Raw genomic sequence first — 24798 nt, 5'->3', positions numbered from 1 at the left:
GATTGACACTTTGTCATTTTGAGCAGCCAGAAAGCCTGGATGGTCATATGCTAATAGTCTGAGAGGACCGGAACTTTTGTATTTTATGTAAAAGCTATGAAGTATTGCAATGGTTTGTTTGCAAAGAGGTGTGCAGGAAGGGGGGATCTAGTGATTGGTTTGAGACTTTGAGTTGATATGGATTATGTTTAAGTTTTCAAGTTAAGCTGAACACTTCAAGCCAGGGCAAACTAAATAGCCTGTTATAAATGCTTCAGGTGTTATACTGGTTGAGGAACTACCTGAATACTGATTGCCTTCAGCAGCTCCAGAATGTGTATGAAAACACACTGTGCAGGAATTCTGCAGAGCATTGGAGCGTCTCCGTCAAGAGATTGCCAAAATAGTTGTCAGAACTTGCCAAATCATATATAGCAACATTCCACTCCAATAATTAGAAACCTTTGAAAATTGTGCCCGTGGTCCCGAATTAAATTGCAAATGATATTCCTACTTTGATAGTTAGCAATTTTTGAAAGTTGCTCATGTGGTTTCTGAATTAAATTGTAAATGACCATAAATTAATAAAGTATTGAGCTAGGTTTGCTAGCTTTTTTTTTTTTGGGAGGTTGAACCTTCAAATTTCAATTAAACACTTCTCAAAAATAGCCAAGGGAACATGTATTAAACAGAAGCCCATTTCTACAGCTTTTAAGCCCATAAGTGGATTCGCCAAACACCCACATATTCTACGACTTTTAAGCACGTAAGTGGATCCGCCAAACACCCAAGTATTAATGTATACGTTTGCACTTACACATGTATTTTAACCAGTTTTGACAAACTTTGATCGACAACCTTTTGATCATGCAACTTTAATAAATTGTCGACCAAAATTGCCACGTCACAAGTGATTTGTCAACTTCTCGACAACCTCTATTACAACCTCTATTGAAGATGCTCAAATAGGATTCCGTTTTGCCTGATCTTAGATAAATTTGAAGGTAGAGAAGTAGAACTGTAAGCTAAAATCATAACTTTAGACAAAATAGATACTATGAGCTTCCACTTTCAGAGTAGAATTACAACTTACAAGCTAATTAAATTATTAATAATTAATCTTAAAACAGAAACACGAAGAAACCAATATTATATATTAATAAGCAGGTTTTCATCATTCTCTGGTTCGGGAGCATCAGCTATAGCTTGTTTAGCACTATCAGGTTTTCCGGATTTCACATACTCAGTCTTGAGGCAGTTTGATCCATCTATTTCATAATGAACATCTGGAGAAACACTAGGAACACGCTCTTGAGATGGTTTCGAAGAAGCAAAGTTTGGACCTTCAAGCTCAAGGTTTGTACTAGTCCTTTCAGGCTGTTGCTTTCCACTTGTCTTGTTTGAACTTTTCATCTCAGAAGATAAATCAGGACTTGATAGATTATTCGTGTTAGCACTGTGGACTTCCATAGGGGCCATTAATGGTTCTTGAGATAGTTTAGGAGAAGCAGATTTTAAAGTCTCCAACACTGTAATTGCACCTGCAGCTGCCTTTTTTTTAAGTGGAATCGTTTCTTCAGCTTTCTTCAAGCTCCCAACTGGGCTACGGATTGCAACTCCGACTTTAGGCAAACCAGTTGGTAAAAGTGGTTGAGACTGCCTACATCCACTTGGAGTACGAACCACAGATTTGGCCTGCATGACATGAAAAATATATTAGCTTTTATTGCAGATTTGCAGTGCTCCAGACAGTATGTTCTGCCATGTTATGATAAAGTTATAAAAGCAGCATTCACCAGAAGCTAAACTTACAAAGAAACAAATTTTATTCTATTTTATTTGGATTCTACTAATTAATCATATATAATTGTCACTTGTATAATTAATCATAAATTATAATTAAGGTTGACTTACTCCATCGAAGAACCCAATTTTCGGAGACGGCATTCTAAGTCCAGAGGGTTTTGTTAAAGCAGATCTAGAAAGCACACTACTTTGCCCAAAAGATTTCTTCGCATCCTGACTAACATATTCTTTGAAGTGGTTCAAATTCCCATCTGACATATCACCATTTGACTGGACATCAGAACTCAGAATAGAAAGGGTGTCACTGTCCATGGACCTTAAGGAACTATTGGTATCGAAGCTCATCCTTGCAGAAAACTTTTGATTATCAGTAGAGCACAGAGTGTTGGCATCAATGCTTGTCCTTGACATGAACCTTTGGTTGGCAGTAGAGGTCGATGATGAAGCCGAGGACCATTCACTCACTGAACTTGAAGGTGACATGCTGGAAGTTATCTTAGATGACATCAAGGAAGAGGGTAGACCAGATTTACCAGATGGCTTTTTCCTCAATGGAACCTTTGATGAAGATTTAGGTATTGAAGATGAAGCTTTGATAACAGGTTTGACTTCCGTTTTTGTACTTAAAGAAGTTGATGCAATTTTGTGAACCTTCTTGGTAAAAGTACTCTTACCACCATTGTTGCTAGAGGAAGAAGATCTTCCGACATCCATATTAGAAGCACCAGAAGACACCGAATTTGATGCTTCAAGAAATGACGCAGGCTTAGGCACATTCCTCCGGGGACCAGTCAACCCTGCTGCTTTGGGAACTTGTATTCCTTTAACCCCAGCTGCCACGTTTATTCGCTTCGTGTCAGCAACAGATTATCAGAGTAAGAAAATCCACTATGTTGAGATCCAGATATACCTTTGGAGTTGTTAATTTCATCTCTGGTACGATTGACACCTATGGAAGCCCTTTTGGCTGTAATTGCCACCACAGTTCCCGGCTTGGTGATGACCTTCGACGGTTGAGAAAGTGATGAAGCAGACTTACCCTTTCGCAAATCAGGCTTAATTAAACCAAGAAATGATGATTCTGTTAGTAGAAGCTACACAATAACTTGCAACAACAAAATAAAGCCTCTTTCAATAGTAGCAATTGGGAGCAGAAAACTTCCATGTCAAGTGACAGTCCTAAAACTTAAATCACCGAAATATATATATGGATAAGAATTTATCAAGTGCCTGACCTAAATGGAATAATTGACTACATCTAGGTCTTGCCACATCCCATTTGCACATAAGACAAGGTATATTATTTTTTTCTCGTGACCTATCACCTCTAGGCTATAGGTTATACCTGTGTAGGTGGTGGAAAATTGGAATCTTTCTTCAAAATCCTTCCAGATCCTTGCATTCCACCACTTTGCATCGTCAAAGCCTTATTTGCTGCAATCTAAAAATTTTAAAGCAAATAATTCAGCCTAGTCAGCTGATATGCATATGGCACCTTCTACTAAAGTAACTTAGCTTACCCTGTTTCGCGGAGTGGTGTCCACCTTTTTTACAGCTGTAAACAAAGAACTGCATTAATATAAATTGCAGGAACTAAAAGGCTAATAAAATGTGCAAAATTTCCCAGATAATCCATCCTTTTTTATATATAAATAATCCATCTTAACCTAGAGGGTCTTCATAAAGGAGCAAATTCGGTTACGAATTGCAAATTAGGGCAAAAATTTCAGGACAGCCGGTAACAATGTTAGCTCTACTCTGCCAGCATGTCGTGTCAATTATTAATGTCACAAATGGATTTAGCACACCTCAAAATGTGATCCATCAGTTACGTAATCCATGCAAACATAAATAATCCCCAAAGACAATAATGCAGTACATACTAATTGACACCAATTGATGGAAATGTGTGTTAAAAAATGGAACCAAATGTGTTCTCTGCAGATAGTTGTGTATCTTTCGGTTTGCGGTACAATACCATATGTGTGCTAAATACATAAGGATAAAGTACAAACTACGAAAATACAAACTTCCAAAGCTTCATTTTATACATTATTTTTCCAGCCAGAGTGAATAATTCAATGTCAAACAGTCAAAGTTCAAAACATAAATTCTATCAATAAATAGCTATATTCTAATAAACTATATTTTCTTTAGCCCTGCCAACTTTAAAACTTTAACTTAAGTATACTAAACATTATTAGTAGTTTGTTATTCCTGTAATGTCCTAAGCGGAAATAAATTTACAATAGTTAGAGAAACATACAAATTTGATATTAGTAATTCTGGATCCGGGAATTCAATGGTGATGGTAATTGTTGTGTAATTTGTCGAAAATTTAGATTGGACCAAATTGAGGTATCAATTATGCTGACTTGAGGTAGAGGTATTAAGTAAATACTTGTAACTTGATTTCCCATTAAATGAAACAATGATTCCCCAAGTTACTTTGCATAAACTGATATATCATGCCAGAATATTAAACATTTAGTTACTTACAAGACCCAATCGGTTTATCTGTCTCCTCTGCTGCTGCCTTTAAGCTTGACTTTGATATGCCAGAGGCCTTGCTAGATTTCTGAATTGAAGCTCTGATGTCCTCAAACAATTCAGACTCAAGGCTTTCTAGAGTCAAATTCTCACTTAGTAATGTTGAGATCGACTCGGTAGATCTGCTTATATCCTCATCAATTCCAGGTAAAAGATGTTGCTTAGCCTTCTGAGCTCCATCAATCATGGTTGATATATCCTCAGCGTCCAGAAAACCTAAGTTGATCAAGAAGAGTGCTCTTTAATACTTCAACTAAAGCTGGAACAATCATAATTAACTAAGTTAAAACGATTATACATTAGTGCAGCACAATTATAATTTAAAATCAAACCTGGACTCTCGAAGAAGGCACTGTCCCACGCCAAGCTCTTACGCAAATTATACTTGCCAGATTTCTTAATGGATTCAGGTTCTGTTATTTCAAATGGCTGTGAAAATTTTTCAGCCGATCCATTACCAAGTTCCCCGCCATCTCCTCCATTTTCACCTATATTTCCTATTGGTTCAGAAATATATGCTTCTAAGTAACAACGAAAATAAGAAAACAACTGAATTACACTAAAGTCACAAAATACTCAGCATAATCGAACAATACACACACACACACACTTGAATTAAAATGATCTACATACTCTACAATAGTATGCCAAAACACAAATACTTACGAGGACACAATTGAAACCGAACTAATTAAATACCCTCTAGATTATATGATATAATATAACAGTAACACTATACTACTATCCGTAGAGAAAGGCATCGAGTGTGAATCGAGAGTATCGTATATACAGGAAAAATCGAAACTTGATATTGAAACATCGATAAAAATCTAATCTTTACAATATAATATAGGAGAAGAGAGTGGGGGTGAACCTGGAGAATGAGAAGGGAGTGCAGAAGAGGGATCGTGATCACCAACGGCGGCGATAAGAGAGTCGTTCTCCGATGACACGTCGATCAGATTGAAGTCGGAACTCGCTTCCATCGAAACCTAATTTATCAATTCGCCGTGAGATTTTTGTGTTTGGAGAAAGTGGTTGATGTTGGGTGTGAATCAGATGCAGGGAGAACGCAACGGTCTGTTTTTTGAACTCGTTAACACATGTAAAGTCACGAGCTTCTTTTTCTTTTTTACTTTTTGAGTAATATGTTATGAAAAATTCATTAATGTATCCTATTTATTTGTTAGGCCAGGCTTTTTTAGAAGAGAAAGCACCTGGATGCCTGTTTTCAATTTCATCCCATTTTTGTAACGAAACTTTTGAAAGAAAATTATGTTATATACATATAATCATTATTTATCAAATATATTATTCATAAATCAAAATATAAAATTTCATCATTTCTGTTCAAAAAAATATTAAAAATTAATCATAATATACAAATGGGTTCTGTGTGGTTCAAGTTGAACCAAATTTAAAAAATCAAATTTTATGTTTAGATTGTATGTGTTAAATATTTTGTGCATTTTATGTATAATTATAGTTATTCTTCTACTTTAGAATCAAAATTTATTCAAAAATATAATTAACTTTAAAATTTTACATAGAAGAATAAAGAAGTAATTATATTGCCCTATCACCCATATAATTGTCAACAGTAACTTTTTAATTAGGTATAAGAAAAAGTTGTTTAAACTTTAAACATATATTTAATAAAAAGTAATGCCCCGTTTTAGGTAAGGATGAATGAAAAATTCGATCCGAATGGATACTCGACCGGTTCTTACCGAACTCGATATTTTAGATTCGAATTTTAAACCTGAACAAGTTTAAATTTGGATTTGGATATTAGGTATTCCGTATCGAAACCCGACCCGAAATTTGAATCCAATCCGAACCCGAAACCCAAAAATAAATCCAATATCCAAATATATATATATATATATATATATATATATATGTGTGTGTGTGTGTGTGTATGTATGTATACATATATGCATAGAGTATACTAATATAATTTTTTTTAATTTTAAATATACTAAATTTTGTTTATAATATATATATATATATATATATATATATAGGTAAAGTGTGAATGTGTATATTCTTGGGTTATAGTATCTTTTTTTGTTTGACTAATAAATTACTTTAAAATTTCATACTCCATATAGTGAAAATTTGTGTTTACAAATTATTAAATACGGTTCGAGATTTTATTAATATGTAATACTTTATTATTAGTGTAGTTTAATTTCAAATATAGTGAAATTTAAGGGCGAAAAAATCAAAAATAATATTTTTACAATACTACTTACAATTTGGGATTCGGGTTTTGGATAAACCCGAACCAGATCTAAAACCCGTGAATTTGCATTTGGATTTGATACAATTGAATTTGAATTTTAAAAATAATTTAGATTTGAATTTGGATATAATAGATATATGAACCGATCCAACCCGTTGCCATCCAGTTTTAGCTACTCCGTAACCCTAAGTTTTTGCATGAGGCTCTAGTTTCATCAGTTGTACTTACGCCATTATTGATAAGTTGATAACTAATCAGCACAATAAAGAGTAACTTGATCTAGATATAAAATTCTAACATCCAATGCACTGGCAATTTGAAAATCGAACATAAGAGAAAAAACGGTGGAGAAAACTTAACCATCTTAATATTATGCATATTATATTTCTGTACAATCCCTTCCACCACTAAACTGCTTACTCGTGTTACTCTGTGCCACTACCACCAACTATTCTGATAATTACATATTCACATCTTATATACCCTGTAGACTTAAACTTGGTAATCCTATGAAAGGTCGAAAGACCCTTGCCCTTCTGTTATAGCATACATAAGCTTTTCTTTCATCTTCTCCTGCAAAAATGCAGAGTAGAACAGATTATCTTTTGTTATACCAATTATTTCAGAAAATTTACACAGAAAAAGGGAACAAATAACCAACTTTTGAGGAGTAAGGCGGTAGCTTCAAAAAGTTGGCACAAGTCATCGCGCTGGGAAGGTCATTGTCTGCAGATCCGCTACAATGCTGGGAAAACAGAAAAGGTACGGTAATGATTATGAAAGAAGAGCAGTATATGAGGGGGTTTGCCCGAAAGAATAAAGGTGCATCGTTATTACAGACCTTCCGTACGATTGTCAACTTTGGATTTAGTGAAGCCAGACCTCCATGAGGGAGCCTCGGTGCACCTGTTACAAACCTCAGAAATGCTTTCTGCTGCTGACGATCAAACTCCCGTATGATACTTAGCATCTGAATTCACATATAACATTAGTATTTTCATGAGTAAACAATAATATCTATAAACAAAAGCACCCAACTGAAATGTATATAACATTAGCAACTTCATAAAACTTAGAGCTATAATATTAAAAAACTATAAATTCTACTGACATTCACAACAGGAGGACTGCTAGCGGTGTATCCATGATCAAACTTGATGTGATCCAAAAGCTCATTCATCTGCCAAAAGAATAATATATATCACAAATTTGAAGCATCGACATACTAACAATGTAATTGGATACTTGACAGTTGCACATACATTCCATACTTCACATTCTCCACATAACAAATGCTCCAGTTCCTCTTCAGTAAGGATCTGCAGATTTTTGACAGGGAACACCTGAAAGACCATATATATCGACGATGTTATACAAAATTAATTATACCAACTTGAATATAAAATAACAAACTCTTCTTAAATATAGCAGAAAACTCTTTAGATAGAATTGATTGAGCAGCTACCAAAAAAATAAGACACATAAACAGTAACGAAGATTGGTTATCTAAGGAAATGAACAGAGTAATTTCCTACGTAAAAAATCTTAAAGGTGGTAGTCTAGTTCTGAATTTTAGCACATTTGGGGATACTAAATACTATTATATATAATTCACAGAAGCCCCCATTCCCCATCTTCTAAAATTTAAGGGACAATAGTCACAAGTGACCTCATATTGATATTTTGTCATCAGCAAGTAACTAGTAGTTTCTTGTAGAAAGGACAAACGGATAAAGCTAGAGAACATGGTAATTCCTCCATTGAGGCTCTACTGGGCAACACAAAACAATTCTCTCTTGAGGTCCTTGACGCTGTACTTGGCATAATATACTGCTTTCATGACTTGCACTTAAGAGAAATCACTAAATAAAATGTTGGTAGCACTAACTTGATTAAACCCCAGCTTGAAAGCTTCCACTTGTCTGGAAATCCCAGAATGTATAGTTGCATCAACGAGGAGTGAAACATATTCCTCCAAATTATTCATATTAACCTACAAAGGCGAGAATGAACGAACACACTTCCAGCATTCATTATTAGAAAAAAAAAAAACTTAATCAAAAAGGAATAAGCTGATGTTACAAGGAATGAATGACTAACCATCTTTGAATTACTAACAGAAGTAACAAAGTCAGGATACCCGGGAATAGAAAAATCAAGGCAAATATCTTCAATTCTCGTATTTCGGAAGCAAGACTCAGTTCCGCAAGTTGATATATTACCAGAGACGTATTTCATATATTTATTTCTTTCAACAATTGCTTGGAACTCTACAAGAGTAGTGCCCAGTCCAGGATCAAACGACTGAATATCATACAAGGTGAGATCCTGCAAAACGGTTGTCCAATTGTAACACCAGAAGTATGCAAAGTAAAATAAGTAAATGAATAAGCTCCACCAGACTGAGAACATACCTGCCCAAGTATAAGTTTATAAAATGCTTTGGACAAGGGAAGATCCAATATCCTACCATCTTGGAGAGCTCTTGCCACCACCTGTCCTAAAAGTGTATACTTTTTGATAACTTCAGTAAATTCTACCCCATTACTCTCCTGGGAAGACCACGGGCGAGGAAAAAGTCCAAAAAGAGTAGATAACCCTGATGCGTCCTCTGCCTGGAAGCTTTTCGAGGCCTTAAATGACATATTGTCTCCTCTCCACATGCCCAATCCAGATTTCTGAAACTCATAACTGACCAATGTATAGAACTCCAATGTCGGACCAAGACCAGTACCAACTTCATCTTCAAATTCTGCTTCAAGAACAACTTTTTGACTGGCGTGAAGGTTCATCATACGAGTTGCTGATTCAAGAATTTGATCTCGATGAACTAGAAACTTTTTACGAGGCAGGCCACTAATGTGATGCTGCCTGCTATTGGAGCCTCCTGCGTTATTAGATGATAGATGGGGTTGATGTTGCCGCTGACCAAAAGCTGCTAACTGGAAATACCTACATCTTACCTCAAAACTAAATAAAAATGGGCATGAGGACATTAATTGGCTACACCATGCAGGCATGCTACCAATGGACACAGATAGCGGATCCCACATCTGCTGTTCTAGTTTTTCTGTCAATCTACAGTTGACAAATTCATTTTGGGTAACATAAGCCACAGAAACTTTTAAATCATCCAACTTATGAATTCTTCCTTCCGCAAAAGAGCATACCCTTTCCCGAGATATCAGATGAAACCTAAACCTATTCATGCTTTCCAAAACTTTGAGCAATAATAAAATGTCATATGCTGGAGTTGACTTTTCAATGTCAGAAGCAAGATCAGAAACAAACATGTCAGAAAAAAATGAAGTGTACTTCGGATATGCCAAATTTTTCTCTAATGCTTGTGAACAAGGAGCCTGTTGGTGCTGAAGTCCTGAACAGCCTTGTTTACATTTCAGAACTCTTCTGTAAGTCAATTCATATGTTCGACTCCACAATGACGCACTAGTAATATTCTCTTGTTCTGCTTTTGTGTGGTGCTGCAGAATAGCCTGGTATAGTGTCAATGTGTGGTCAAGATGTTGCTCGTTTAGGTAAAATATTAGGTTTGACGAAGCATCTCCGCAGTTGCAGGATTCAGGACACACTGAAATCAAGTTACTATCTTCTTGTACAAAACAAACATGTTGCTTTTGCTCCCCAGATTCCTGAGAAGCACATCAAACTTTTGTAAGGGAAAAAGCAGTTACAAACAAAAAGACTGCTGCAAATTAAAAAAGCATTTCGAACTTTGACCACAGAGCTCCATAAAGTTAAATCATGAAAGTGGACCAACTAAACAGATCTCTTTTATGGCACTGTCATATCAAAGCACGATTTATGAAATCAGTAACACAAAGACGCGACTTCACAGTGATGAAATTCCCAGAAGATCATATTATAACAGTTGCAGACTACATCTAAATAAAATACAAGTAATATATGCAGGTCACAGAGGCAGATGGGGTCACCTATTATGGCGTTCAGGGCTGTGGCAAGAAATTGGTCAAAGCTTAAATATGTTAAAATTATAATATTACTAATTATAATATTACTAACTAACCAAGTAGGAGCAGCATTTTAAATGAAGTCCATTCAAAGTTATTTAATTGTAACATACTTGAATGTAAACATAATTGCAAGCTCAGTGGGGGTAAAGTGCCCCTGTGGCAACTTTCAGAAAGTATGTACATATGATTGCTTTTTAAGTATGTACATATGATTTCAGATAAACAAACTTACAGTATGGACTTCAGAAGTGGTCTGTCTTAACTTGCCATGTTCTCCAGATTCTGCTTGTTTTAAGTTAGGTTTGTCTTCCTGCAATTAAAAACGACCCATATCTAGACTAAACCAAATCCTCTAAAACCACATAAGTAAACAGAATATTGATAAAATACGTACATAACTCGTGAAGAATGAAAAATGAGAACCAAATACAATAAAATTAACTGAAGAAATTAGAAATAAACCTGCATATCTTGCAAATCCTGAGACATGCTTTCAGAATCAGTGTATTCTGAACTTCCTCGTTGAGGCGAACCAGATGCTGATGGAGACGTTGCAGGACTGGTGCCCTTGGTTCTCTTTCCAGTAACCTTGCGCCACAAGTATCCTTCTATTGCATCCAAAGATGCGAAGGGATCAACAGTGAGAACTTGTCCAGAATAATCATCAAGGTTTAACTCTCCCTCTCCTCTCACAAACTGCACTTTCATACAAGGATGAGAAATATAGCGACCATATGGAACACAAGCGTACTGTTTCCTCTGCTTGGATCCATGGTTCAACATGACAGGTAAATTTTCTACAGATGATAGTGCACTTTGCAATTTATGAATCAGTTCAGTTAAATAAGGGTCTAACACCATGTCAGACGATGGAAAAAGAAGTCGCCCAAGCACCTCAAATCTTTTCTCTACTGTGTAAATATCGCAACTAGATCCACCATTTTTATCTGGTTTTCCACGGATGCAATGACCTACTGATAGATAACCGAGTAAAGACTTTATGATTCCACTCCCCAAGAACTCAAAAGTTGAAATAGGTTCCCTTCCACTAAGCTGCGACATAATTTTACGCAAAATATCATCAAAGTCTGCTTCTTTGAGAGCTGAAGCGCCACTACTCACGGACAAGTTCACCATATCTGTCAACGACGCAGATATCGCTTTAAGATCTTGAAAAATGTCGCTCGTTCTTTCCTTTGAGTTTGACAACTCAGTGGCAAAGTAAATTTTCCTTATACGCTCCGCTAGGTTATAAACAGAATCTTTTTCCAACTTGCAAGTCCGTGCTTCTGAAGTTGATGAAGATAGAGTAGTTTCAAAAGCATAGCATAAGCAATTTGGTTCATTCTTTGCAGCAGATTTCTGATGTTGATCGCTTGATAATTGAATACCATTAAACATTTGAAACAGATACTGTGAACCCCTATTTGGTGCCACAAGTGTGTCCACAGCAAACAGGACACCTTCCTTTACAAAGGAACTTAAGAGCACATCTGAATGCTTTTGCAAGATATTTTCAACAATCTGAAGTGCTAACATCAACACATGATGATCCTTCCGAGTAAATACACCAGCCAAGAAGCTGTGAACAAAGCCAGAAAATGACTTCCACTTGATATATACATTACCACTATGAGATTAAAACATAATACAAAAGAACAAAATATGAATTTACAAGGCTTCACCTTGAAATGTTGGAAGACTGGAGCAATTTAAGGAGCATGTCTGAGTTACTGATATAAACCAACTTGTTGACAACAGATAGACAGCAAAAACAACCATAAACATTACCACCCGAATTAACCACCTGCCACATGAGGGGAATCAATACAGCTTTGGAGACGACGTAAGATAAAGTTCATCTACTACATTGCTGGAATACCAACCTGGATTAGGACAGGCAGTAAATCCATAGAAAACCTCTCCAGATGATCTGGTTGATTTAGCAAAAAGATTTTCTTGTCTCTGTTTATATCCGACTCTTGATCTTGGGATACAGAAGGAAGCAGCTCATTTATTAGCTTGAACACTTCATGAACCTGAAAAAGTTAATCACAAAGTAAAGATTATAGTTATAAACGCAAATTGTCTTAACCGGTCAAAGAAGTCATATTAACAATTGATACTCAAGTTGCAAGTGCTCCTTAAGATAATTAAACTCGTGGGAAGAGCAGAGAACAGTGTAAACATCTATATTATTTACTAAAAGGAATCAAAATAGTCACTAGACAAACAATGCAACTAGGAAAAAGTGGATCTTTATACTAGGCCCTCCGCTCTCTTGGACATCAGAATACAACAGTGTTTGGTAGCTCCCGCTGAGCACTGATTTATATAACAATTCATAATCTCTTCATTCCAAGAAAGCATTGACTATCGAAATATTTAATTTATAATAACATTACAATAGCATTCATTGACCATCAAGCCCTTTTGACAGGACATGTACCTAAAAAAGCAAGAACAAGGGGGTATGAATATAGAGTGTACAAAGAGTGACATTAATCAATCCATTGACAGAGAGAGAGACAGAAAGGGGGGGGGGGGGGGGGGGGGAGAGAGAGAGAGGGAGAGGGAGGGAGGGAGAGAGACTTAACCTCACAAGTGCTATCGACCATAATAAGCGAAGGTGTTCCGTGTGAACGGCCATAAGCAGACAAGATGTCCTTTAGTATGTTGCTTATATTAAGCTCGAACAAAGTTCTGACAGCTGAAACAGAACCTGAAGCAAGTTTGACAAGTATTCCTATCAAACCCTATAGATCAATAAGAGGGAAAATCAGAATTTAGTGTCAGAAAAGGTATAATCATAGAATGACAGTCCAAAGGGAACATATAAAAAGATCGACATACACTCTGAACTGATGGAGATAAAGTAGTTTGACTACTCAAGTCAATAAGATGTGTGGCCTGATGAATCAAACCATGCTTGCAAAGCTCATCTAACTTCTCAGAAGAGTGACAAACTTGCTTGGCTATTTTTATCAAGCAAATAGCTACATTCTCAACAAGCTGAAAGGTGATAAAGAACTATTAGGACACTGTCAAAACATTGATGACATAGAAGCAGAAAGGTTAAGAAAAACTATTGCCATGCTGTCAAAAGTGACGGCGAAACAAATTTCAGAACAACTTCAATAAAAGACTTAAGCCTAGAGAAACAAAACCCCACCTGCCTATCCTCGTACTGCAGAAGGTTACACAATAATGGGACTGCTTCCATTAAAGATGGAGGACAATCAGCAGGAAGTTCCTTACATATGTTCACTGCAGTATTAAGTGCGACCCTCTTCATCATTAAAATTAAACAAAAAAATATAGATATTAGTCCTCAAACAAACGCTAAAGCAATGGTCTGATCGTTCTTAATGATACAAATGAGTGTCGACCTTACCTGCACACTTGTTGAGAAAAAATCAATATATTTCAGAACAGCCAATATCGCCCCAGCTTGTAAACAAGGAAGCGGTTTCTCACGTGATATTTTCTCTAATGCTTGCAAACACTACATGGATTAAAGCATGCATATATGTTATTATTTATTACACAACTAAAAACACACTTATATATCATACAATATCTTCATCAAGGAAAATGTAAGCAATTAAGTGTCTTTATACTTGTTCAGCTACATCCAAGTACTCAATGTTCAGCAGTCTTTGACAAATTGCAGGTACTGCATCATATTTGACAAGATAACTGCAGGCTCGTGTATGGACATCACATAAATAAGTCATAGCTCTAATAGACAAAAGCAGTACATCCGGATTGCTCTCATGTTTAGATAATTTTACGATGATTGGTGACAACGACTGGACCAGCAAACTTGATAAAGAGTCCTCAGTACAGAAAGGCAACAACTCGCAGAGCTCTGTAAGTGCAGCTAATAAAGCAGATTCTTCAACCTCATTGCTCAAACTTAACAAAACTGCCTTTAGTCTAGAATGATCATCTGAAGTTCTTCGGTGCTGATAACCACGATACATCTCCTGCCTCTGGTCTATGTCAGCCATTTCATCTGAATCACAAGAACCATAGGCAGAGTCCTTTTCTTCATCTGAATGGTGAGAATCAGAGTTCGAAGATGATGTATCCATATCCCCCTCCTGCAATAAATTAGTGGAGATCACTGGAATTTGTGCAGATGTGCCAGACGTGCTTGCTCTGTTATCCAGTGAACTACATGGTCGCTTATCAGCCGGCAATTCTTCATCCGTTTCTGCTCTTTTCTGACCTCGATTTCCCATTTAAAAACAAACCTCTTCCACAAATACTGATAATTTACATCAAAACCATCAAAAGTCAGAATCAGAACCACATATCCAAAACCCACAACATAATCAGAAACTAAAGAACTAATCATCCCCACAGAAACCACAATAAACTCGCCATATTCACTCAGTCCGACGATCAATGTTGATCACATAGCAATCACACTAACAATTCCACCAAACAGTTCAAAACTATATGCCATATCCAAAATCATCAAAACATGTACAAACACAGATATAAACAAACCACTAAAAATTAACCACACAAAAATAATGATAAAACATGTAACTGAATAAACACGCATCAACAAACAGTTACAATCCAAAAAACATTAACACACACACACAATCATCACACACCAACAAGGCAAAACAGACGATCAAAAATTAAAACAACCAAAAAGAAGTCATCTTTGATAATTAACAAATTCACAGCAGCGAATTGAATTATAAAACACAAAATTAATAAAAAAGTCGATAAAATTTTGATCTTTACATGAATATGTAGAGAGAAAAGGACCTGTTGATATTGTTGCAGTGAGAAGCTAGGGTTTTTGATGATACGATGTTTAATACTTGTGATATGATGAAGAAGCTATACATAGAGAAAAAACAAAAGGATGTATATATACACACACAGTGGCGTGTGATGATGCCACAGAGTACCCCCAATACGTTTGTTTACACGGCAATTAGATTATTTTATTTGCTTTTCCCTTGTCATATTCTATGTTATAAACATCAGGAATTGATGGTGATTAATTTTTTTCCGAAATTCGTCAAATTTTTTTTATTTTTTATAACATAAACTCGTCGAATTGATGAAATATTCAATTATTCATTTAATCATCATATTAATTCCTGATTCATTCCATTAATTCATAATTCATAATTAATTCTTATTCCGTAATTTTACCGATTAAATATGATTCTTTTTTTTTTTACAATGATGGTATTGAACTTGAATTTAATAACAATAAACGTTTATTAATTATTATAGTTTGAGTTTCTAAAGGGGCAGGATAGTGGACTTTAGGGCCTCCAATTATTGGCCGTAGGGTACAATTATCGTATCACTTGGGTCATTTTACTTTGCTAACCTAATGGGAATATTTGCTAATCTATTGATTATTTTGATTAGATGAAGATTTATTGTTAACAAGAATCATGTTATTTATTGCTAAATTTGATTAGACAGAATTTATTGCCGTTGTTATTAAAAAGAATCATCTTAATATTCTTAATTATGTATTTCAAAGATTCTTGTATATTTACTACTCCCTCCGTCCCTATTTATCTGTCCACTTTGGAAGTAAAAATTTGTCCCTATTTATCTGTCCATTTATACTTTCAAAACTAATTTAATGGTAGTTTTTCAAATATATCTCCATAATTTCAATTTTCAAGGCTTGACTTATTTAAAACTTGGTTGAATTCATGTTTTCAAGACATAAAGTAGGGGTATTCCATCATTTTCAAGATATTAATTAGAGGTATTTAATGAAAAAGTTTATACAATCAATTATTCTTTGGTATCTGTTTTTTTTTTTTCAAAATGGATAGATAAAAAGGGACGGAGGGAGTAGTATATTGGTGCTGAATTAGTAAAGTTTCGGATAAATATGGCAAATCTCCGCCTTTAAATTGCGAATTTATTACGATCAAACCCCAATCATTCATAATTATTATTATGGTACTCCCTCCGTCCCCTTTTACTTGTTCCTTTTGAAAAAATAACGTATTTTAAAAAAATATTAGTTGGATATTTTGTTTTCATACATATCTCTAATAAATGTAATTAATTAGATAGACTTGTGTATATAACTATATATATATATATATATATATATATATATATATATGTCAATATTCCAGGGAGGACTCCTTATATGGAGTTACATAATGCGCCACTATAAATGATCAATTTTATTATAAATTCTGTTATAGAATACATATAAAACGTGATTCTAATATAGAATACTATAAAATAAATCTATTTTAAGTAATTTAACACTTAAAATTTGATTAAAAAAAGTATATTTTCGAAACTGATTCTACAACAGAGATTATTATTCTGTTATAGAATCATGTTGAAATATTGCATAATTTTAGATGATCTTTGGAATAAAAAAATTGTATAACTTCGTTTTCAGTTTAATAATCAAAATTTGTAATTATATTTCATAAAAAATATAACAGAATATATATTATGTATATATTTATAATGATGTGCTACGTAACTCCATATAAGAGGGTATGCTATAAAGTGCTACCCTGTATATATATATATGCTAATCAAACATTGGAAGTTGTTACTTTTTGAAAAAACATACAAAAAATTACTTTGAAAAAAAAAGTGGACAAGTAATTTGAGACAAATTTTTTTTTTCAAAGTAGACATGTAAAAGGAGACGGAGGGAGTACATTATTAAGGTTCATATTTGAACATTAAAAAATTAGCAAATCAAAAATATATTGACCACCTATTCCACAGCTTATTTACTTCAGCTCCAGACCCAATTCCGAACGCCGCTTAACGCGCTCTTCGGAGCATCAACGAGAAGTAAACACAATTTTCTTTCAGTTACTTCAATAGGGTCGCGAGAGAAGCAGTGTAAACACAATTCATTTTCAGTTACTTTAATAGGGTCTAATCTATACTATACTATAAAAAGCCAACATAGGTATAATTTGTAGTCGTACAAAATTTTGGTTTGGTACTCTCCTCTAAAACTAAAAGTCTACAAGTAGATATCTATTAAACAGTTTCATATACTAAAAACAATCCTTATGTATATTAATATCTTTTTAAATATAATTTATAATTAGTTAAAAAAAAGGTGAAACTACTGTTAATAACATATATTAATATTAAAAATTACTTATTGATAAACGTATAACTAATTATAAATATACAATTTTGAATATCTTTTGTCTAAAATACATATAAATAATTAAAGACGCTGCTTTTTAATTATAACGTATTCTACTCGAAATTTAACACTTACGTATTCTATTTCATTACAAACACGAGCCATTACGTAACATATGAAGATATATGAAATATGAAAAATTTGATTTAAATTGAATAATAAACTGTCACATATTAATATAGAAAAATATTTATAGATAGATAATAAATTGTGAAAGCTAAATTTCCGTTAGAAGATATAACGAGTTGGTTAATATAATTTAACTAAAATCCAATTCATTAATAATAAAATATTAATAAAATGGTTTAAGAATTAAATTATAATTAATAAATTACGAATCATATACCCGCCCGTGCTTTGCACGGGGTTAAAGGCTATATTCATAAATTTATCAAATGATAAAAAATACTGATTAGTTAAAAAATTGTAATCCTAGCAAACCACCTAAGCAAAATGCTTTTAACCCCAACCATGTAAATTGTGAAGTCCTCTAAATAGCAGTATTATATAAGATCCCTCTACACCAGAAAGCAGGAAGCAGTCCCAGAGGCTTGACCTGCCTAGACTAGGCATAGATGAGAACATATAATCCTGTAAATCTGCTTTAAAAAAGACTCGTCCACATACTTCGCGATTTATCGTCTTGCGATATTAAGGAGTAACACATTAAATACTAGAATATCACAGGCAATTATAAGAACACAAATAACAGGTGCTGATGAGCTTTCACGAAATTTTTTCTACGAATGAGATGGACATCGAAAGATGAAGTTGATCGACGATTAGCACAGATCTCTATTGCGGCCCTTGCATGGGAACCATCATGTGTTGAGTTTGTTGCTGAAAATATCACAAAAAAAGTTAAAATCAGTAATCAAAAGTTAACAGAAACTGTAAAAATCAGATATGGTATCATCAACACTATTTTAAATACATTTGATATACTTGTCCTCTAGGAAACCATTATGCCAACGAAAAGATATAAAGCAAATAATCAAAGATAAGATTCAACCACAACCAAATAACACAAAAGATTTAACCACAACTGAGTACACAGTAGTTCCTACAACAGATACACTGCACTATACTTTTCTCTCCATTCTCTCCTTTTAAATATACTAGTGTCATACACGCACCCGCTGTCGAGATTAAGGCTCTAAACATTACATACATAACAACAAGAATACTCAGGTTTCAGTAAATTATTACAATCATATATTCACCCCCATGATCAAAAATACCCAAACACGTGTCCCTATAACTGGATATCACTATACAAGATAGCAGTTTTACATGGTAATGGAGGTGCATGGTTCATCTCAAAGGCTTTACTAGAACAGGATACGTACTGAGGGCTCTCATTGTTTCCAAATATGGCTTGTTATGTGATCAAGCAGTAATGTTCAAAAAATTCAGAAACATAATACAGCTAGAAAAACACATCTACAAATACTCATAGGTATATTTAAGTTTTAATATTAGAGCACAAATAGTTACACGTCACACCATTGAATGTCCTTTTTCTACAATTTAATTTGTCCATTATGCTTTCACAGAAACGGTTTAAACATAAACTTACACAACACGGGAAAAAAAGCAAATTAACTTACATATTAATTCATCCAAGTATGATGTACACAAAACTTAAGTTGTTCTTATGACCCGCCACTAACAACTTAAAAGAAATCACTACTGCTGTCGAGTACGAAGCCTAATGGATATTAAAGTGATACATTAGAACCTCCAACACCTGCTGACTGCCATAGTTGCACCTCCACTTGCTAAGAATATTGATCAACACTGTGGTTTATTCCATATACTCATGAGCAAATTTAAGTAGCACAACAAAATAAGACTAAAATGTAGAAAGATACACGGCTTATAAACAACTCTTCTAAAAGAGTTAAGCATGCATGTTAACAGATATGATCAGCTTGTTCAAAATTAGCTCCATAATATCAACTATGTTTTCCAGGAAAGCTTGATCTAGCGTGAATAATAAATCATACATAATAATAAGATACAATCATCTAATTTGAAATTAACTGCATAATTCTTAGCTAGCATGAATGGAGTTCTGGCAACAAATAATCAATAGCAACCTTAAACCCTGCATGTTCACTGCCGGAGTAGCTAAACTATTAACTTCCAAGTCACAGAAAAGCAAACTTTTGTATGTTCTTTATATGACTTGCAAGTAAAACTAATAAAATAAGAATTTTGTATATTAACGTTAAAAGTCATTATAGTTCATTATGGTTTGGTATGTCCATGAAACAATTACATCTAATAAAGACATAATTAATTTACAATAATATATGTGCTAGTAAGATCTTAATTCCTAATATGAATTGAAAACACGCAATGTGCTTAATTAGTATTAGAGAAAAATGACCTTTCCAATTCCATTTTCTACATATTTCCCATGGTACTTGTAGTCACCTACTCTAAAAGCAACAGCATATGACAGTAAGGGTACCTACTTGTTACAAAGACAGACACAATGTGTATAGAAGAGAACAAGAGAGGGAAAGGTAGTGTACCTGAGAGTTACCATAGATCACACCCTGTGGATATGAACCTTGATGAACAAGCTGTAACAACAAACATTTGGCAGAATTACCAACTGCATGCCGGAAACAAGATATATATGCAGATACCAAGTACTGATGGGAATAGAAGTATTGATATATTTGTTGTTTTTAAGTTAATTTTTTCTAATGTAGAAATAGATGGTGTATTTGGGGTTCATTTATTATAAACCAGTTATTCTTAGGAGCCTTAGTCCAATAGGCTATACTTTAGGGTTTCTATTGTCTATAGAAGTAAGTACATTCCCCCCTTCCCCTCACCCCACCCCAAAATATTATATTATTTGATTATTAAAAATAATATTCAATTATTGAATTAAGTCTGTTCTTGAACAGCCATTTTTTATCCCTTGCGACCTCAGGCAACCCTTATGCTGTGTTCCCGAGTTTTTTTATAACAGAAAAGAAAAAAAAGTGAACGATTTAAAATCTTTAACGTGTTCTTGATTGAAATTTTGAGAAAGAAATGAAAAGAAAGCTGGAGATTTGGAAAATCTCTTGTATATTTATCCAAAAATATTTCTCCTCACTTTTGGAACGATTTGGAGAGAAAAGAAAATAACCATTTTTCCATTCTTTTCTCTTCTTTCTTGAACTTTGAACATAGTGTTAAGATAGTGGATGCGGTTGATCCACCCAAGTTGATTAATTTATTTTTTCATTCAATAATTAGATCTCTTCTAAAGTTGTCCACCATCAATTACACAAGAAGATTTTAACTCCTTATCAAAAATTATTTTTTTACCATGGCTAGCATTATTCCACATACTTGAGAGGCTTTGAGCAAATATGTACCTGTCCCTGATGAACCGGTTGTACACCTTCTTTTCTACTGGATCCTTCGGCACCTTTTCCTGACCCTTTTGTGTCACCCTACATATCAATGCTCATTAATTCAAATGTAAGAAGAAGTATGATAATAGGAGCAATTCAGTAACAAATATAAATTGTAGAACCAATGATAACATTTGCATACCTCCATCTGCCATGGTTCAACAAAATCCAGAACATCGGAAAAGATCACACAAGACATCAGTCAATACAGTAGTCATAAGCTGTTGAGAACAGAATTAGGCAAAGATGAATACTTTACCTCTCTGTATCTTGCCAGGTAAACTTTTAGAGGCTCAATATAATCTTCAAATCCAAGAGTGGCCATAGCCCACAATAAATCATCACCATTTATTGTTTTCCTCTTCTCTCTCTGACACTTATCGCTAGCTCTTCATAGTCAACCAACAAAACATTCAATTGCTTCCGATATACACAATTTTACAAAATGAATTTATGCAAACTCAACGAAACCAGCAATTACAACACCAATATTCTAATTATCGTACAATGAGAAACAACAATTAAAAATGATACTGGTAGCTCGACATTTAGAGTGAACTAATTACATAGTGGTGGTTGCAGTTAACTCCGTGTAGCAAAAGAGGAATTTTAGGATTCTCAGAATAATAGCTAAACTTTTGTTCTGCTTTTCGCCTATACTCCTCACTAAGGCAGAGAGAGAGAAAGTTGGGTTTTCTACTTTAAATATATAACAACACGTCATATAAAAAAAAGAATTGATATCAAGAGCAGATGGAGAAATTATATTTATATGAATATTGTTATCAAGTCGACGACTAGTCGTCGACTAGTCGACAAGTCGTTTTATGGAAAACGTCAAGCAACAACTTATTTAGTCTGGCGACTTATGAGTTTTACCCGACACGGTACCTGGTCTGACCAGAAACTTCAGAAGTAAGGGTTTTTCAAGCAACATCTTATGTGATTTTGTTCAGAAAAGAAAGATAACGCTTTGGGCAGCTACATCAAGTCCGACTAATAGACTTGTCATCGGTGTGTAGGCACTGATTACCTGCTCCGGCTACGTAATCTTTGTATCATTTTCAACATATCAGTAATATCCCTAATCTATCTTTGTATCATTTCAGCTTCACGTTATTATTTCCTTCCTGTCACTACTTTTTTGCTTTAGGCTATGTAATCTTTGTATCATTTTCAATATATCAGTATATCCCTAATCTTTATATCATTTCAACTTCACATTATTATTTCCTTCCTATCATTACTTTATGGTTTCACTTTACATGTGAACTAACAATCTGCTATATCCTGTACATTTCATTGTTGCTTATTATATTTTACTTTTGATTTGAACTACAAACTGATGTGTGTTCAACTATATTTTATTTATTAAATCCAGTAAAAATATGTATATGAATGACTTGTCGACTTTTTACGACTAGTCGGGCGACTTGTCGACTAGTTGATTCCAAGGTATCCGGGCATCGAGGCTCGACTTGGCGCCGTGATAACCTAATATGATTATATCTTTTTTATTAACTTACCATTACCATCACCACCATCAAAACCACATAATCATCTGATCACCCCTTCTACTCCAGCTGAATAACTCCCTTTTATTCTCAACACACCCGTCACCTCCCAAACCCCTCACCAATATACTCATCTTTATTACTGTCGTCATTGCTGCTAATTATGTTGTAATTTCAGTATTTAGGCAATCTCACTGACTTGTACCAACAATATTACATCATCCACCAATATTCAGTAAAACAACTATGACCCTTCCGGAAAAATGAAAGCACAAGACTTGCAGCCAGTACCACCAATCAAACTCAGTTTTCAACAACCCTAACAACAAGACTTTCAGAGTACAGTCCTTCAACAAAAAGAATGATAATGATTTTTACTCTTTGAAAGGCTCAACTGTGACTGGATAAATAAAATATTATGAGCCATAAAATCTAAAGATGAGAGGTTTATTTCATTGATTATTTCTCCTCCGGCTAGTTTAAGTCCTAAATTCTTTTCATTTGACAATAACCAAATCACCGCAATTAGTTTAATCATGAACAGTGTTGTAAAACTATCTACTTTACTTTACTTTTCTCCGGCCGATGGGAAAAAAATTAATTAGGTTTTCAGATTGATATGGAAGGCTGAAATTGAGATATATAGTATGTCTGTAGTGTATATCTATATGTATAGTCATTTCTCTAAAAATACCCCTACCGATGTAAAAAATTAAAAGTTCATGGCAAAAAACTTTGTGGGAGTTAACGGCAGTTAGCGAGAGTCTATTTTATTGACGAGACAGAAGTTTGGCACCATTTTTTTACTCCAAATATAAAAACAGCAAATCAACTGTCCTTAAGTGATTCAAACACAAACACATCATTCATAACTCAACAAAAATATATGTAACAAAACTCAAAACATAAATCTATAACTTAAAGACCTCGGCTGCCAACTTTTTTAATGATTCATAGCTGGTATTTTACATCAATTGAACCAGGATATCAAGAATCAGGCAAACCAACTGTCCTTACGCAAAGACGAACTTGTACAAATTAATTTCCAATCAACTTAACCCCGAAAAGACCACCTCTATCGAAAACAAGCATAGTAATCACAAATTCATATATCAACACAGATGCAAACACACTAACTCACATAAATAAAGAGGAGGTTGGAAAATAGAGGCATACTCGCTAGTGATGAAACTAATGAACTCGGAGACGCATTCCTGCACAGTCTCTTTAGCATCTTTAGCAATTTTTCCATTAGCAGGAAGGCCTTTCTTCATAATTCGACTGATATTAGCTATTGGCAGAAACCTATCCTGCTCACGAAACGACCTGGGGCTCTGATCTCCCCCGCTTTCGTGTCGAAAATCGCCCCCGCTCTCTGGACTCGCAACACACGGACTCGCGGGTGCCTCCGCCATAAAACCCTAGCTCAAACACAAAACAGACAAAACAAATCATTCATCATCATACTCCACAATTAGAAAAATTAGAAACCCTAATTAAAAAAAACATAAACATGAGTTGTGTGTGCGCGTGTGAGGGGCTTAAATTGTGAGTTATTATAAGTGTGTGTGAGCTTACTGGTGGTGGAGAATTGAAAAAAGGGCGGGACGATAGATCGGACGACGGAGAAGAGGTGAGGGAGGAGGAGACGACTGAGATGAAGCGAGAGGAGGTTATTATATCGCCACCGTTGGTTTGGTAGCCCACTCTCTATGCCGGCCCTTTGTTGTGGATATACTTCTATTTATCCCTTATTGCACCACGTGTTTGCTTCTCCACCAACCAACTCATCTATTCTTGCAACGACAACGTTTCATTATTTGTAAAAATGTTTCAAATAAATTACTCCACACTGTTTTTTAATATATCAAAACTAGAGAGGAAAACGCGCTCCGCGCGAGTGAGAAAATCATTGAATGTAAAATATTTTAAGAGACCTATATGATTTACAATTTTTAAGGCTTTTTGTAATTAAAATAAAAAATGTTATTAATTATAAAAATTCTTGTATTTAATCTTTTATTCTAGTATTGAGCTACATGAAATTCTTCATTTATGTTCTATTTTTCAAATTTAACTC

General features: G+C 34.5%; 3 protein-coding genes across 8 annotated transcripts; all 3 read right to left on the bottom strand.

Annotated features, from left to right (window-relative positions):
• Positions 1 to 992: 992 nt before the first annotated feature.
• LOC108220550 (uncharacterized) lies at positions 993 to 5465 on the bottom strand. Of its 2 annotated transcripts, none has more exons than XM_017394350.2 (8): positions 5210 to 5465; positions 4668 to 4832; positions 4285 to 4551; positions 3306 to 3340; positions 3131 to 3226; positions 2696 to 2840; positions 1894 to 2618; positions 993 to 1674 (listed from the first exon to the last, which is right to left on the bottom strand). In XM_017394350.2, exons 1-8 carry the CDS (start codon positions 5319 to 5321, stop codon positions 1129 to 1131), a joined length of 2091 nt encoding a protein of 696 aa, XP_017249839.1. In that variant the 5' UTR covers positions 5322 to 5465; the 3' UTR covers positions 993 to 1128. The 2 variants fall into 2 exon arrangements, with proteins under 2 accessions (XP_017249839.1, XP_017249840.1); XM_017394351.2 differs by having other exon boundaries at positions 4668 to 4823.
• Positions 5466 to 6913: 1448 nt separating this feature from the next.
• Positions 6914 to 15521, bottom strand: LOC108222959 (E3 ubiquitin-protein ligase UPL4). Of its 4 annotated transcripts, none has more exons than XM_017396955.2 (18): positions 15367 to 15521; positions 14196 to 14848; positions 13970 to 14080; positions 13748 to 13864; positions 13429 to 13587; positions 13173 to 13331; positions 12462 to 12614; positions 12261 to 12382; positions 11038 to 12157; positions 10808 to 10885; positions 8998 to 10233; positions 8684 to 8911; positions 8472 to 8576; positions 7846 to 7926; positions 7695 to 7763; positions 7425 to 7553; positions 7245 to 7328; positions 6914 to 7156 (listed from the first exon to the last, which is right to left on the bottom strand). In XM_017396955.2, the coding sequence occupies exons 2-18, from the start codon at positions 14820 to 14822 to the stop codon at positions 7091 to 7093; spliced, it is 4644 nt and encodes a 1547-aa protein (XP_017252444.1). In that variant the 5' UTR covers positions 14823 to 14848; positions 15367 to 15521; the 3' UTR covers positions 6914 to 7090. The 4 variants fall into 4 exon arrangements, with proteins under 4 accessions (XP_017252444.1, XP_017252445.1, XP_017252446.1 ...); XM_017396956.2 differs by having other exon boundaries at positions 15343 to 15494; XM_017396957.2 differs by lacking the exon at positions 10808 to 10885 and having other exon boundaries at positions 15367 to 15508.
• Positions 15522 to 18253: 2732 nt separating this feature from the next.
• LOC108220227 (nuclear transcription factor Y subunit B-1) lies at positions 18254 to 24455 on the bottom strand. 2 transcript variants are annotated; one of them, XM_017393933.2, is made up of 7 exons: positions 24297 to 24455; positions 23895 to 24139; positions 21464 to 21593; positions 21347 to 21352; positions 21166 to 21243; positions 20323 to 20373; positions 18254 to 18619 (listed from the first exon to the last, which is right to left on the bottom strand). In XM_017393933.2, exons 2-7 carry the CDS (start codon positions 24131 to 24133, stop codon positions 18575 to 18577), a joined length of 549 nt encoding a protein of 182 aa, XP_017249422.1. In that variant the 5' UTR covers positions 24134 to 24139; positions 24297 to 24455; the 3' UTR covers positions 18254 to 18574. The 2 variants fall into 2 exon arrangements, 1 of the variants encoding a protein (XP_017249422.1); XR_010292483.1 differs by adding an exon at positions 19390 to 19579 and having other exon boundaries at positions 21166 to 21593.
• Positions 24456 to 24798: the final 343 nt, after the last annotated feature.

This window comes from Daucus carota, chromosome 5 (genome assembly GCF_001625215.2).
Source record: "Daucus carota subsp. sativus chromosome 5, DH1 v3.0, whole genome shotgun sequence".
Taxonomy (NCBI): Eukaryota; Viridiplantae; Streptophyta; class Magnoliopsida; order Apiales; family Apiaceae; genus Daucus; species Daucus carota.
The sequence above is the reverse complement of the archived record's forward strand: the minus strand, read 5'-3'. Positions and strand labels throughout refer to the sequence as shown.

Coding starts and splice junctions, on each gene's coding strand:
- LOC108220550 (XM_017394350.2), bottom strand. CDS start 5,321: ATGGAAGCGAGTTCCGACTTCAATCTGATCGACGTGTCATCGGAGAAC. Junction 3,227..3,305: donor ACACCACTCCGCGAAACAGG/GTAAGCTAAGTT, acceptor TAAAATTTTTAG/ATTGCAGCAAATAAGGCTTT. Junction 2,841..3,130: donor ATTTTCCACCACCTACACAG/GTATAACCTATA, acceptor GGTTTAATTAAG/CCTGATTTGCGAAAGGGTAA.
- LOC108222959 (XM_017396955.2), bottom strand. CDS start 14,822: ATGGGAAATCGAGGTCAGAAAAGAGCAGAAACGGATGAAGAATTGCCG. Junction 8,912..8,997: donor ATAAACTTATACTTGGGCAG/GTATGTTCTCAG, acceptor ACCGTTTTGCAG/GATCTCACCTTGTATGATAT. Junction 8,577..8,683: donor CTGTTAGTAATTCAAAGATG/GTTAGTCATTCA, acceptor TCGCCTTTGTAG/GTTAATATGAATAATTTGGA.
- LOC108220227 (XM_017393933.2), bottom strand. CDS start 24,133: ATGGCGGAGGCACCCGCGAGTCCGTGTGTTGCGAGTCCAGAGAGCGGG. Junction 20,374..21,165: donor AACCGGTTCATCAGGGACAG/GTACATATTTGC, acceptor TTGTTGTTACAG/CTTGTTCATCAAGGTTCATA. Junction 18,620..20,322: donor TGATCTATGGTAACTCTCAG/GTACACTACCTT, acceptor TGATATTTTCAG/CAACAAACTCAACACATGAT.